The 16,228-nt window shown below is 48.8% G+C and overlaps 1 protein-coding gene across 3 annotated transcripts in view; it reads right to left on the reverse strand.

Moving 5' to 3' along the window:
• ubtfl (upstream binding transcription factor, like) overlaps positions 1–16,228 on the reverse strand; it is a 92,577-nt gene that overhangs the window by 52,247 nt on the left and 24,102 nt on the right. For all 3 annotated transcript variants that reach the window (XM_078215536.1, XM_078215535.1, XM_078215537.1), the window contains 4 exons: positions 13,426–13,536; positions 10,789–10,916; positions 9,920–10,061; positions 3,742–3,783 (listed from right to left, as the gene is read on the reverse strand). In XM_078215536.1, the coding sequence (XP_078071662.1) occupies positions 3,742–3,783; positions 9,920–10,061; positions 10,789–10,916; positions 13,426–13,536 (423 nt within the window). The remainder of the gene's footprint in view (positions 1–3,741; positions 3,784–9,919; positions 10,062–10,788; positions 10,917–13,425; positions 13,537–16,228) is intronic.

Below are 16,228 nucleotides of genomic sequence, written 5' to 3' on the forward strand. Positions count from 1 at the left end.
GTCAGTAGAGATAGGAGAGGTGATGAATGAATACTTTTCTTCAGTGTTCACCAAGGAGAGGGGCCATGTTTTTGAGGAGGAGAAGGTGTTACAGGCTAATAGGCTGGAGGAAGTAGAAGTTCGGAGTGAGGATGTACTAGCAGTTTTGAATAAACTGAAGGTCGATAAGTCCCCTAGGCCTGATGAAATATATCCTAGGATTCTTTGGGAGGCAAGGCATGAGATAGCAGAGCCTTTGGCTTTGAACTTTGGGTCCTCGCTGTCCACGGGGATAGTGTCAGAGGACTGGAGAGTGGCGAATGTTGTTCCTCTGTTTAAGAAAGGGAATAGAAATGACCCTGGTAATTATAGACCAGGGTCTTACTTCGGTGGTTGGTAAGTTGATGGAAAAAGTCCTTAAGGATGGGATTTACGACCATTTAGAAAGATGCGGATTAATCCGGGATAGTCAGCACAGATTTATGAAGGGCAAGTCGTGCCTCACAAATTTGATAAAATTTTTTGAGGAGGTAACTAAGTGTGTTGATGAAGGTAGGGCAGTTGATGTCATATACATGGATTTAGTAAGGCGTTTGATAAGGTCCCCCATGGTCGGCTTATGATGAAAGTAAGGAGGTGTGGGATGGAGGGAAAGTTGGCCGATTGGATAGGTAACTGACTATCTGATCGAAGACAGAGGGTGGTGGTCGATGGAAAATTTTCGGACTGGAGGCAGGTTGCTAGTTGAGTGCCACAGGGATCAGTGCTTGGTCCTCTGCTCTTTGTGATTTTTATTAATGACTTAGAGGAGGGGGCTGAAGGGTGGATCAGTAAATTTGCTGATGACACCAAGATTGGTGGAGTAGTGGATGAGGTGGAGGGCTGTTGTAGACTGCAAAGAGACATAGATAGGATGCAAAGCTGGGCTGAAAAATGGCAGATGGAGTTTAACCCTGATAAATGTGAGGTGATTCATTTTGGTAGGACAAATTTAAATGTGGATTACAGGGTCAAAGGTCGGGTTCTGAAGACTGTGGAGGAACAGAGAGATCTTGGGGTCCATATCCACAGATCTCTGAAGGTTGTCACTCAAGTGGATAGAGCTGTGAAGAAGGCCTATATAAGACCCTCGTAGCTATATAAGACCCTCGTCAGACCCCACTTGGAGTACTGTGCTCAGTTCTGGTCGCCTCATTACAGGAAGGCTGTGGAAAAGATTGAAAGGGTGCTGAGGCGATTTACAAGGATGTTGCCTGGATTGAGTGGCATGCCTTATGAGGATAGGCTGGGGGAGCTCGGTCTTTTCTCCTTGGAGAGACGTAGGATGAGAGGAGACCTAATAGAGGTATATAAGATGTTGAGAGGCATAGATCGGGTGGACTCTCAGAGGTCTTTTCCCAGGGTGGAAATGGCTGCTACGAGAGGACACAGGTTTAAGGTGCTGGGGGGTAGGTACAGGGGAAATGTTAGGGGGAAGTTTTTCACACAGAGGGTGGTGGACGAGTGGAATTGGCTGCCGTCAGTGGTGGTGGAGGCAAACTCAATAGGGTCTTTTAAGAGACTCCTGGATGAGTACATGGGACTGAATAGGATGGAGGGTTATAGGTAGGCCTAAAAGGTAGGGATATGTTCGGCACAACTTGTGGGGCCGAAGGACCTGTTTTGTGCTGTAGTTTTCTATGTTTCTATAGTGTGTTAGCTTTTATTAACAGGGGGTTGGAGTTTAAGAGCCGTGGGGTTATGCTGCAACTGTACAGGACCTTGGTGAGACCACATTTGGAATATTGTGCGCAGTTCTGGTCACCTCACTATAAGGATGTGGAAGCGCTGGAAAGAGTGCAAAGGAGATTTACCAGGATGCTGCCTGGTTTGGAGGGTAGGTCTTATGAGGAAAGGTTGAGGGAGCTAGGGCTGTTCTCTCTGGAGCGGAGGAGGTTGAGGGGAGTCTTAATAGAGATTTATAAAATGATGAAGGGGATGGATAGAGTGAACGTTCAAAGACTATTTCCTTGGGTGGATGGACCTATTACAAGGGGGCATAACTATAGGGTTCATGGTGGGAGATATAGGAAGGATGTCCGAGGTAGGTTCTTTACTCAGAGAGTGGTTGGGGTGTGGAATGGACTGCCTGCAGTGATAGTGGAGTCAGACACTTTAGGAACATTTAAGCTGTTATTGGATAGGCACATGGAGCACACCAGGATGATAGGGAGTGGGATAGCTTGATCTTGGTTTCAGATAAAGCTCGGCACAACATCGTGGGCCGGAGGGCCTGTTCTGTGCTGTACTGTTCTATGTTTAACCCAAGATCCCGGTTGAGGCCATCCTCATGTGTGTGGAACTTGGCTATCAGTTTCTGCTCAGCGACTCTGCGCTGTCATGTGTCGTGAAGGTCGCCTTGGAGAACGCTTACCCGAAGATCAGAGGCTGAATGCCCGTGACTGCTGAAGTGTTCCCTGACACGGAGAGAACACTCCTGCCTGGTGATTTTCGAGCGGTGTTCACTCATCCGTTGTTGTAGTGTCTGCATGGTCTCCCCAATGTACCATGCCTCGGGACATCCTTTCCTGCAGCATATCAGGTAGACAACGTTGGCCGAGTTGCAAGAGTATGTACCGTGTACCTGGTGGATGGGGTTCTCACGTGAGACGATGGCATCCGTGTTGATCTGGCACGTCTTGCAGAGGTTGCTGTGGCAGGGTTGTGTGGTGTCGTGGTCACTGTTCTCCTGAAGGCTGGGTAGTTTGCTGGGGACAATGGTCTGTTTGAGGTTGTGCAGTTGTTTGAAGGCAAGAAGTGGGGGTGTGGGGATGGCCTTGGCGCGATGTTCGTCTTCATTGATGACATATTGAAGGCTCCGGAGAAGATGTCGTAGCTTCTCCGCTCCGGGGAAGTACTGGATGACGGAGGGTACTCTGTCCGCCATGTCCCGTGTTTGTCTTCTGAGGAGGTCGGTGCGGTTTTTCGCTGTGGCACATCGGAACTGTCGATCAGTGAGTCGAGCGCCATATCCTGTTCTTATGAGGGCATCTCTCAGCGTCTGGAGGTGTCTGTTGCAATCCTCCTCATCCGAGCAGATCCTGTGTATACGGAGGGCTTGTCCGTAGGGGAACACTTCAGCAGTCATGGGCATTCAGCCTCTGTTCTCCAAGGCCGTCTTCACGACAACGCAGAGTCGCTGAGCAGAGACTGATAACCAAATTCCGCACACATGAGGACAGCCTAAACCGGGATCTTGGGTTCATGTCACACTATCTGTAACTCCCACAACTTGCCTGGGCTTGCAAAATCTCACTAACTGTCCTGTCTGGAGACAATACACATCTCTTTAACCTGTGCTAACGCTCTCTCCACTTACATTGTCTGTACCTTTAAGACTTGATTACCTGTAAAGACTCGCATTCCAACCATTATCTTGTAAACTGAGTTTGTGTCTATATATGCCCTGTTTGTGAACACAAGTCCTCACTCACCTGATGAAGGAGCAAGACTCTGAAAGCTTGTGGCGTTTGCTACCAAATAAACCTGTTGGACTTTAACCTGGTGTTGTGAGACTTCCCATCAAACACTCCCATGACAGATACAGCATAGAGTAAAGCTCCCTCTACACTGTCCCCATCAAACACTCCCAGCACAGGTACAGCACGGGGTTAGATACAGAGTGAAGCTCCCTCCACACTGTCCCCCATCAAACTCTCCCAGGACAGGTACAGCACAGTTTAGCTTTGGGATTCCATCACTTGTGAAATATTATTTTCTCACCTCGAGGAACCGCTGGATCTCCGATTCATAAAGTTTCTTCTTCTGTGGACGGAAGAGAAAATGGTGGTTACAGCCGACAGAGATTGGAAACGGATTTAAGGAACTGGAAATGATGCAAAGAAGATTCACAAGGGTAACACTGGAGCTGAGAGGTTAGATTTATCCACAAAGGTGGACTCGATTGAATCACGGAATCGTTACAGCACTGAAAGAGGCCACTCGGCCTATCACGTCTGCACTGGCTCTCCAAATTTGCAATTCCCTGAGTCTCATCCTCCCGCCTTCTCTCCATAACCCTTTCCTTTCCAAATAACTGTCTCATTCCTTTTTGAATGCTTTGACTGAGGCTGCCTCCACCAAACTCTCAGGCAGAGCATTTCAGACGCAAACCACTCTCTGTGTGAAATACGTTTTCCTCACATCGCTTTTGCTTCTTTTGCCAGTTATTTTAAATCTGTGCCCTCTCGTTCTCAATCCTCCCACCAGTTGGAACAGTTTCTGTCCACCCCCCTCATGGTTTTGAATGCCTCGCTCAGATCTTTCAGCCGCTCTCTCCAAGGGAAACCGTCCCAACCTCTCCAATCTATCTTCTTCGTAACTGCAGCTCCTGGTCCCTGGAACCATTCTCGTAAACCTATTCTCCACTCTCTCCAATGTCTTCACATCCTTCCTAAAGTGCAGTGTTCAGAATGGGGCACGGCTGAACAGTGACTTATACAAGCTCAACATGACCTTCTTGCTCCTGTACGCTGCGACTGACTGCCTGCTTCATTAACTGTTCTGTTAATCTAGCCACTCACCTTCAATGATGCATATATACACCCAGAGATCTATAGAAAAGTTACAGCATAGAAGGAGTATCATTCGGCCCATCTTGTCCATGCCAGCCAAAGGACACCCAGGTGCCCTTTCTAATCCCACCTTCCTGCACCTGACCCAGAGCTCTGTAGCTTACAGCACTCAAGGTGCAAATCCAGGCACTTTCTGAAATAGTTTACGGTCTCTGCGTTCACCACCAACTCAGGCAGTGAATTCCAGACACCCACCACCCTTTGTATAAAAATGTTCTTCCTCATGTCCCCTCTACACTTGCTGCCACTTATTTTGAATCTATGTCTCCTGGTTCTGGAATTCTCCACCAGGGGAAACAATTTTATTCTGTCCACTCTATCACTTCCCCTGATAATTTTGTACACCTCAATCACGCCACCCCTCAGCCTTCTCTGTTCCAAGGAAAATTACCTCCACCTATCCAATCTCTCCTTGCAGCTACACTTTTCCAGCCCTGGTAACATTCTTGTGAACCTCGTCTGCAGTCTCTCCAGCGCAATTACTTCCTGTAATGTGGTGACCAGAACTGCACACAATGCTCTAGTTATTAACACTCACCAGTGTTTTATACAATTCCAACATTAAATCCTTACTGTTATATTGTATTCCTCTGGCAATGAAGGAGAGCATTCTATATGCCTTTACAACCTTGTCTACATGAACTGCTGCCTTTAGGGACCCGTGTACTTTATCACCAAGACCCCTCACTTCATCTACCCCTCTCAGTATATTCTCATTTATTGTGTATTCCCTTTTACTGTTTGGCCTCCCTAAATGCATTACCTCACACTTCTCTATGTTAAAATCCATCTGCCACTTAACCGCCCATTCCAGCATCCCATCGATATTGTTTTGTAGATTATAGCTATCTTCTACCCTATTCACTACTCGGCCAATCTTTGTGTTGTCTGCAAATTTTCGAATCGTACCCCTCGTGTTCACATCCAAATCGTTAATATGTAACACAAACAGCAAGGGTCCTAACACCAAACCCTGTGGAACACCACTTGACAGCTTGTGACAGAGCCTACGAGGGAGCAGGCAATTCTGGATTTGGTGATGTGTAATGAGGCAGACTTGATTTGGGAACTTAAGGTGAAGGAACCCTTAGGGAGCAGTGACCACAATATGATAGAATTTACCCTGCAGTTTGAGAGGGAGAAGCTGGAATCACATGTAACGGTATTACAATGAAAGACATGAGGGAGGAGCTGGCCAGAGTTGATTGGAAAGGGAGCTTAGCAGGGAAGACAGTGGAACAGCAATGGCAGGAGTTTTGGAGAGTTATTCGGGAGGCACAACAGGAATTCATCCCAAGGAGGAGGAAACATGCTAAGGGGAGGATGAAGCATCCATGGCTGATGAGGGAAGTCAAGGACAGCATAAAATCAAAAGAAAAAGCAGACAAAGTGGCAAGGATTAGTGGGAAGCCAGAGGATTGGGAAGCCTTTAAAAGCGAGCAGAGGACAACTAAAAAAGCAATAAGGGGGAAGAGGATGAAATATGAGTGTAAGCTAGCTAGTACTATAAAAGAAGATAGGAAGAGGTTTTTTCAATATATAAAAGGTGAGAGGCAAAATTAGCCATTGGACCACTGGAAAATGAGACTGGAGAAGTAATAATAGGAAACAAAGCAATGGCAGAGGAACTGAATAGTTACTTTGCATCAGTCTTCATGGTGGAAAACACCAGTGGGATGCCAGAGCTCCAGGAGAGTCAGGGGGCACGGGTGAGTGTAGTGGCCATCACTAAGGAGAAGGTTCTGGGGAAACGGAAAGGTCTAAAGGTGGATAAATCACCTGGACCGGATGGACTACACCCCAGGGTTCTAAAAGAGAGCTGAGGAAATTGTGGAGGCATTGGTGGTGATCTTTCAGGAATCACTGGAGGCAGGGAGGGTCCCAGAGAACTGGAAAGTAGCGAATGTAACACCGCTGTTTAAGAAGGGAGGGAGGCAGCAGACGGGAAATTATAGGCCGGTTAGCCTGACTTCGGGCATTGCCAAGATTTTAGAGTCCATTATTAAAGAGGAGATTACAGAGTACTTGGAAGTGCATGATAAAATAAGACTGAGTCAGTACGGCTTTGTCAAGGGAGTCATGTCTGACTGTGATGACTTCAGCCAGGCTAATGTGGTGGGCTTGCTCGAGTATGAACTGCCTGATGAGTCCTGATTGATGGTTAAATCAGGGAGCCTCATGCTCCCTATTTAAAGCAGGTGTGTCAGACTCCCAGCCTGCACTCAGTAGTGAGCAACTGGAGAGCTGGCTGTGTACAGATGTATGGTGTAAATAAAGTAACTTTCGCCTCTGTGGAGTTATCACACTGACAAATCTGTTAGAGTTCTTTGAGGAGGTAACAAGGAAGTTAGATAAAGGAGAACCAGTGGACGTGATTTATTTAGATTTCCAGAAGACCTTTGACAAGGTGCCGCACAGGAGACTGTTAAACAAATTAAGTGCCCATGGTGTTCTGGGTAAGATCATGGCATGGATAGAGGATTGGCTGACTGGCAGAAGGCAGAGAGTGGGGATAAAGGGGTCTTTCTCAGGATGGCAGCCGGTGACTAGTGGTGTACCTCAGGGGTCGGTGCTGGGACCACAACTTTTCACAATATACATTAACGATTTGGAGGAAGGAACTGAAGGCACTGTTGCTAAGTTTGCAGATGATACAAAGATATGTAGAGGGACAGGTAGTATTGAGGAAGCAGGGAGGCTGCAGAAGGACTTGGACAGGTTAGGAGAGTGGGCAAAGAAGTGGCAGATGGAATACAATGTGGGAAAGTGTGAGGTTATGCACTTTGGAAGGAGGAATGGAGGCATTGACTATTTTCTAAATGGGAAAATGCTTAGGAAATCAGAAACACAAAGGGACTTGGGAGTCATTGTTCAAGATTCTCTTAAGGTTAATGTGCAGGCTCAGTCGGCAGTTAGGAAGGCAAATGCAATGTTAGCATTTAGGTCGAGAGGGCTAGAATACAAGAGCAGGGATGTAGTTCTGAGGCTGTATAAGGCTCTGGTCAGACCCCATTTGGAGTATTGTGAACAGTTTTGGGCCCCGTATCTAAGGAATGATGTGCTGGCCTTGGAAAGAGTCCAGAGGAGGTTCACAAGAATGATCCCTGGAATGAAGAGCTTGTCGTATGAGGAACGGTTGAGGAGTCTGCGTCTGTACTCGTTGGAGTTTAGAAGGATGAAGGGGGATCTTACTGAAACTTACAGGATACTGCGAGGCCTGGATAGAGTGGACATGGAGAGGGTGTTTCCACGAGTAGGAAAAGCTAGAACCAGAGGGAACAACCTCAGGCTAAAGGGACGATCCTTTAAAACAGAGATGAGGAGGAATTTCTTCAGCCAGAGAGTGGTGAATCTGTGGAACTCTTTGCCGCAGAAGGCTGTGGAGGCCGGGTCATTGAGTGTCTTTAAGACAGAGATAGATAGGTTCTTGATTAATAAGGGGATCTGGGGTTATGGGAAAGAAGCAGGAGAATGGGGATGAGAAAATATCAGCCATGATTGAATGGCAGAGCAGACCCGATGGGCCGAGTGGCCTAATTCTGCTCTCATGTCTTATGGTTTTATGAAACAACTTTCCTTTCGCAAGGGCATCCATCGACCACTACCCTTTCCTGTTCCTCAGCCAACCTTTGATCCAGTTTGCCACATTACCCTGTATCCATAGGGCTTTTACTTTTTGACCAATCCCTCTATTCCTGTGCAGCTTCATTGTACCGCTTACTTTCTTTAGTCTCTCCATGTTGGCGGCACAGTGGTTAGCACTGCTGCCTCACAGCACCAGGGACCGGGTTCAATTCCAGCCTTGGGTCACTGTCTGTGTGGAGTTTGCACATTCTCCCCGTGTTTGTGTGGGTTTCCTCCAGATGTTCCTCCCACACTCCAAAGATGTGCGGGTTAGGTGGATTGGCTATGCTAAATTGCTCCCTGGCATCCCAAATTGTGCAGATTAGGGGTTTTGGGGCTTGTAGTCTCTTGAATTTAGGATATTAAGAGGTGATGTAATAGAGGTTTTAAAGATGATGAGGGATCCTGTGTATGCTTCGCCCTGTTTGCTTCAATCTATGCAAAGACTTCATTTTAAGATATTTCTGCCTATGCAACTAACTCTCTGAACTTAAGGGGTGGGACAGTGGCACTGCTGTCTCACAGCGCCAGGGACCCGGGTTCAATTCCTGGCATGGGTCACTGTCTGTGTGGGGTTTACACTTTCTCCCTGTGTCGGCGTGGGTTTCCTCCGGGTGCTCCGATTTTCTCCCACAGTCCGAAAGACATACTGGTTGAGTGCATTGGCCGTGTTAAATTCTCCCTCAGTGTACCCAAACATGCGCTGGAGTGTGGCGACTAGGGGATTTTCACAGTAACTTCATTATTGTGTGAATGTAAGCCTACTTGTGACGAATAAATGATAAATAAACTTAACTACATTTAGAACCAAAAGACTAAAGGTTAGCTAAAACTTGACTGCATTCCTGAAGGGTACACAATGCAGGCAAACAAGTTTTTCATAACAGCAGCTGCAAGGAATGTTTTTCTAAGACGGAGACAGACTGCGAAAAACATTTCCAATAACGAGATAAGAATTGAAATATAGTTTGGATTTTAGTGTGTGATTTTTCAGTTTATTTTCGAGGTCTGTCCAGTGCATTGAAGTTCAGTTCAGGGGCTAGCAGTAGAAGCCAGTCTCCAAGTTCGCTTTTTCTTTTCACTTTTGTCATGTCAATGTTTTAAGTTCTGTTCAATAAAAGAGAACCATTTTAAAACTCCTATCAGTGCTGTTCCCTCGTCTATCCAAACGAGTGAATGGATCCAACAGATGATCAAAGGATGTAATGCGGTTGGTGGAGAGAAACTATTTTCTCTGATGAGTGGTGTCCAGGAAAAAGGGGCAGACCTTTAGAATTGGAGCCTGGCCTGTCTGGCCTGATGTCTGGAAGGATCTCTCCACACGAAGCAGAGAGGGAAGCTGGAAAATCCCCCAAAAAGCTGTGGAAAGTTGGGAATTTTCTCTTGTCTGAAATTAGCAGGTTTTAGTATGGCGGAAATATTAAGGGCTACCGGGTGAAGGAAGAAAACAGAGTTTAAGATGCAGGTCAGCTGTGATTTAATAAATGGTAAAGCAGGCTTAAGCAGCTGAATGGTCGCCCCCTCCTGTTCTGAGGTGCCTGTGATGCAGACACACCAATCATAAAACATTAAAACTCCCCTGTCCCAGTCCCTCATCAGCTCAAACCACTCCAGGTGGTAGTTTTGATAATGATAGCAGCTTGTTTCCCAGTTTGTGAGAGTTGAGTTATTGTGCAGGGACCCTGAGGCTGTGTGTCTCTCACCTGTTCACATCGTTTCTGATACGTGTCCTTCTCTTTCTGTGACATGACCTTCCACTGTTTGCTGCACAGCACCATACGCTCTGTGCTGGGAACATCCTTCATATTCACCATCAGCTCCGCGCAGTACAACGAGTACCCATTCCTAAAATAAAAACACAGGTAGGGGAGTCTAAAACTAGAGGGCAGAGGTTTAAGGTGAGAGGGGAGAGATACAAAAGTGTCCAGAGGGGCAATTGTTTCACACAGAGGGTGGTGAGTGTCTGGAACAAGCTGCCAGTGGTAGGAGTAGAGGCGGGTACACTTTTGTCTTTTGAAAAGCATTTAGACAGTTACATGGGTAAGATGGGTATAGAGAGATATGGGCCAAATGCGGGCATTGGGACTAGCTTGGTGGTAAAAACTTGGCAGCATGGACAAGTTGGGCCGAAGGGTCTTTTTCCATGCTGTAAATCTCCATGACTTTAAGCTTCATACCATCAGCCTGAAGAAGCAGTGCAGCACAGTGCATTAATACAGCTCTGGGAGATACAGCAGTGCAGCACAGTGCATTAATACAGCTCTGGGAGATACAGCAGTGCAGCACAGTGCATTAATACAGCTCTGGGAGATGCAGCAGTGCAGCACAGTGCATTAATACAGCTCTGGGAGATACAGCAGTGCAGCACAGTGCATTAATACAGCTCTGGGAGATACAGCAGTGCAGCACAGTGCACTAATACAGCTCCCCTCTGCCGTACTGACTGGAATGACCGTGTGGCTGAGGTACTGTCCAGCATCCACCAGCCTGTTTGTAGCCCAATGGCCACTGACTCAATCAGTAGCAATCACCATCGTCACCCAGCCGCCCCAACCCAATGTTAAAGACTCACGGCGGTGGCTTTGTGGGCCGTCCATCGAATTTATCTTTCAGCTGCCTCTCAGCTTTGGTGAGCACAGATTTGGGTGGTTCTTCCAAGTTCAAATCTGGGTGAGTCTCAGCAAAAACTCTCATAGACGCCTGAGAAAAAAAACCCAAATAAACTCTCACAATTTACAATTTACTCCATTCATAATCCAAGTTGATGGATAAATATTAATCAGGACGACAGAAACTTCCTGTGATCTTTTTCAAAATAATGGCCATACATCAGCTTCAGAGGAGGCACAGTTTAATAATTCACATCCTCTGACAGTGCGGCACTCCCTCAGCACTGACCCTCTGACAGTGCGGCACTCCCTCAGCACTGACCCTCTGACAGTGCGGCACTCCCTCAGTACTGACCCTCTGACAGTGCGGCACTCCCTCAGTACTGACCCTCTGACAGTGCAGAGCTCCCTCAGTACTGACCCTCTGACAGTGCGGCACTCCCTCAGTACTGACCCTCTGACAGTGCGGCACTCCCTCAGCACTGACCCTCTGACAGTGCGGCACTCCCTCAGCACTGACCCTCTGACAGTGCAGCACTCCCTCAGTACTAACCTGACAGTGCGGCACTCCCTCAGCACTGACCCTGTCACAGTGCGGCACCCCCTCAGTACTGACCCTCTGACAGTGCGGCACCCCCTCAGTACTGACCCTCTGACAGTGCGGCACTCCCTCAGAACTGACCCTTTGACAGTGCAGCACTCCCTCAGAACTGACCCTCTGACAGTGCGGCACTCCCTCAGCACTGACCCTCTGATAGTGCAGCACTCCCTCAGTAATGACCCTCTGACAGTGCGGCACTCCCTCAGTACTGACCCTCTGACAGTGCGGCACCCCCTCAGGACTGACCCTCTGACAGTGCGGCATTCCCTCAGTACTGACCCTCTGACAGTGCGGCACTCCCTCAGAACTGACCCTTTGACAGTGCAGCACTCCCTCAGCACTGACCCTCTGACAGTGCGGCACTCCCTCAGTACTGACCCTCTGACAGTGCGGCACTCCCTCAGTACTGACCCCCTGACAGTGCGGCACTCCCTCAGTACTGACCCTCTGACAGTACGGCACTCCCTCAGTACTGACTCTCTGACAGTGCGGCACCCCCTCAGCACTGACCCTCTGACAGTGCGGCATTCCCTCAGCACTGACCCTCTGACAGTGCGGCACTCCCTCAGTGCTGACCCTCTGACAGTGCGGCACTCCCTCAGTACTGACCCTCTGACAGTGCGGCACTCCCTCAGAACTGACCCTTTGACAGTGCGGCACTCCCTCAGAACTGACCCTTTGACAGTGCAGCACTCCCTCAGCACTGACCCTCTGACAGTGTGGCACTCCCTCAGTACTGACCCTCTGACAGTGCGGCACTCCCTCAGAACTGACCCTTTGACAGTGCAGCACTCCCTCAGCACTGACTCTCTGACAGTGCAGCACTCCCTCAGTACTGACCCTCTGACAGTGCGGCACTTCCTCAGAACTGACCCTCTGACAGTGCAGCACTCCCTCAGTACTGACCCTCTGACAGTGCGGCACCCCCTCAGTACTGATCCTCTGACAGTGCGGCACTCCCTCAGTACTGACCCTCTGACAGTGCGGCACTCCCTCAGTACTGACCCTCTGACAGTGCGGCACTCCCTCAGTACTGACCCTCTGATGGTGCAGCACTCCCTCAGTACTAACCTGACAGTGCGGCACTCCCTCAGCACTGACCCTGTCACAGTGCGGCACTCCCTCAGCACTGACCCTCTGACAGTGCGGCACTCCCTCAGTACTAACCTGACAGTGCGGCACTCCCTCAGCACTGACCCTCTGACAGTGCGGCACTCCCTCAGCACTGACCCTGTCACAGTGCGGCACTCCCTCAGCACTGACCCTCTGACAGTGCGGCACCCCCTCAGCACTGACCCTCTGACAGTGCAGCACTCCCTCAGTACTAACCTGACAGTGTGGCACCCCCTCAGTACTGACCCTCTGACAGTGCGGCACTCCCTCAGCACTGACCCTCTGACAGTGCGGCACTCCCTCAGCACTGACCCTGTCACAGTGCGGCACTCCCTTAGTACTGACCCTCTGACAGTGCAGCACTCCCTCAGCACTGACCCTCTGACAGTGCGGCACTCCCTCAGCACTGACCCTCTGACAGTGCGGCACTCCCTCAGCACTGACCCTCTGACAGTGCAGCACTCCCGCAGCACTGACCCTCTGACAGTGCGGCACTCCCTCAGCACTGACCCTCTGACAGTGCGGCACTCCCTCAGCACTGACCCTCTGACAGTGCAGCACTCCCGCAGCACTGACCCTCTGACAGTGCAGCACTCCCGCAGCACTGACCCTCTGACAGTGCAGCACTCCCTCAGCACTGACCCTCTGACAGTGCGGCACTCCTTCAGCACTGACCCTCTGACAGTGCGGCACTCCCTCAGTACTGACCCTCTGACTGTGTGGCACTCCCTCAGTACTGACCCTCTGACAGTGCGGCACTCCCTCAGCACTGACCCTCTGACAGTGCGGCGCTCCCTCAGCACCAATGTGTTCTGTTGCTGTTGTTCTGTGTGAAATACAGTCTGCTTGCTTTTCATTTGAGGCATTGTGTGAATTGAGTCTTTACCTCGTACTCTTTCTGCAGCTCCAGGGCTTTGCTGATCCACTTGAGACGCTTCTTATCGGACAGCTGAGACCACTGTTTGCGAAGAGCATCCTTCAGCTCCTTGGGACTTACCTAAAGAAAAGTTTATTTATTAGTCACAAGTAAGGCTTACATTAACACGACAATGAAGTTACTGTGAAATTCCCCTAGTCGCCACATTCCGGCACCTGTTCAGGTCAATGCGCCCAATCAGCACGCCTCTCAGACTGTGAAATGTAAGAATAGGAACACATCATCCCATGGCCATCGTTCTGTACATAACAGTCCATATCCAGCGAGTCGAAGAGTCAAGAGGATCTGGACAGTGTGCTGATAGATTACTCTCAATGCCTTGTCTCCCACTAAACCCAAACTTCTGACACTATTGGGAGCATTTATTGGCACCACTGAGTCTCAGTTAAACAAATAGAAATTAGAAGCAGGAGGAGGCCATTCGGCCCATCGAGCCTGCTCCGCCATTCATTATGATCATGGCTGATCATCAAATTCAATATCCTGATCCCCCCCTTTCCCCCATATCCCTTAATCCCTTTAGCCCCAAGAGCGATATCTAATTTCTTCTTGAAATCACACAACTTCCTGGCCTCAACTACATTCTGTGGGAGTGAATTCCACACATTCACCACCCTCTGGGTGAAGAAATTTCTCCTCACCTCTAAAGGTTTACCCCTTATCCTCAAACCATGACCCCTAGTTCTGGACTCCCCCACCATTGGGAACATTCTTTCTGAATCTACCCTGTCTAACCCTGTTAGAATTTTATACGTTTCTATGAGATTCCCTCTCACTCTTCTAAACTCCAGTAAGTATAATCCTAACCGACTTGGTCTCTCCTCATATGACAGACCTGCCATCCCAGGAATCAGCCTGGTAAACCTTTGCTGGACTCCCTCAATAGCAAGGACATCCTTCCTCAGATAAGGACACCAAAACTGAAGGGTAACAATCGGGAGACCGGCGATCGAGAGGCCGGCGATGGAAGGGCAGCAGCCCACTCAGCGCTATGCTGCCGGCCTCTCCGGTGGGATGTGCCCCCCAAACCACCTCCCCTCCCCCAACTTTCTGGTGTGAATCTCTCTGAAGCACTTTGTGATGCACTAAGTATGCCCACAAATAGGATGGGAAAATCTCCCAGTCTCCTGCCTGTTGGGCAGTTAGATTTTTTGGGAGAATCCCAGCCGATGTGCTGCATTCCATTTCCTTTCAAATCGTCTTTAAACTGCTTTGAAGTAAACTCTGTCCCATTGCCACTTACAATTTTCTCTAATAGCCAAATCTCACAAATGTTCCATCCAGCTTCTCAATAGTCTGCTCTGCTGTTGTGGATTTCATGATCATTACTTCGGCCATTTAGAATGCGCATCTACAATTACTGGGAACATGTATCCCTCTAATGGACCAGTGCAATCTGTGTGTACTCTCTGCTATGGATGTTTGGGCCATTCCCACGGATGTAAGGGTTGTAGCGATGGAGTGTATCTTAGTTTTGCACAGGACTGGCATTGCCCCACTTTCTCTTCCATTTCTGTGCCTGGGTGGCAGGGCGGCACAGTGGTTAGCACTGCTGCCTCACAACTCCAGGGACCCGGGTTCGATTCCCGGCTTGGGTCACTGTCTGTGTGGAGTTTGCACATTCTCCCCGTGTCTGCGTGGGTTTCCTCCGGGTGCTCCGGTTTCCTCCCACAGTCCAAAGGTGTGGGGGTTAGGTTGATTGGTCATGCTAAATTGACCCTAGTGTCAGGGGATTAACAGGGTAAATATGTGGGGTTACAGGGATAGGGACTGTGTGAGACTGCAGTCGGTGCAGACTCAATGGGCCGAATGGCCTCCTTCTGCACTTCTTGGATTCGATGATTCTAATCCTGGCTGCCAGAAATAACTATCTGCCAGTTCCTTCATTCTCACCACACCTGGATGTCCCTCATGTAGCTGTTCAAGGATTCTTCCACACAAGCACAGGGGAATAATCACTTGCATTCCCCAGAATAAAACTCCACTCTGAACTGTCAACTCAAGTCTTCTGCTGATGTGAGGCTTGAGATCTGGATTTTTACAATTTGTTTGTCATTTTTCCTTTTAGGACCATATCCAGAATCTTCCCAATCACTGGATCAGTTCTTGTGTGTCTTGGGACTTAAGATGAAGTCACCGGTACATCATCCACTTGTGAGAAATGTAGGACGTTGACGAAACATTCTTCAGGTTCTTGTTTGATTCATAACGACAAGCTTGACAAAGTGTTAACATTCGCACGTTACTCCGACTGACAATATTTGATATTGTAGGTGTGTCATATCAGAGCAAAATGTGCAATGGCTTCAACAAAGTCGCTACATTTGGAACTAATTTACTGTAATAGTTACTGTAATAACTGTGATAGAATCCCTACAGTGCAGAAGGAGGCCATTCGGCCCATCAAGCCTGTACCGCCAATAATCCCACCCAGGCCCTATCCCCGTAATCCCATATACCACGTCTCATAATCCCCTAACGCTAAGGGGCAATTTAGCACGGCCAATCAACCTAACCCGCCAATATTTGGCCTGTGGGAGGAAACCATTGCAGACACGGGGAGAACGTGCAAACTCCACACAATGACCCAAGGCCGGAATTGAACCTGGGTCCCTGGAGCTGTGAGGCAGCAGTGCTAACCACTGTGCCACCATGCCACACAATCCTACAACCTGCATGAAAAACATTCAATGAGGTAGCCTCAACTGCTTCACTGGGCAGGGAATTGCACAGATTCACAACCCTTTGTGAG

This window comes from Mustelus asterias, chromosome 7, assembly GCF_964213995.1.
Source record: "Mustelus asterias chromosome 7, sMusAst1.hap1.1, whole genome shotgun sequence".
NCBI classification, from domain to species: Eukaryota; Metazoa; Chordata; class Chondrichthyes; order Carcharhiniformes; family Triakidae; genus Mustelus; species Mustelus asterias.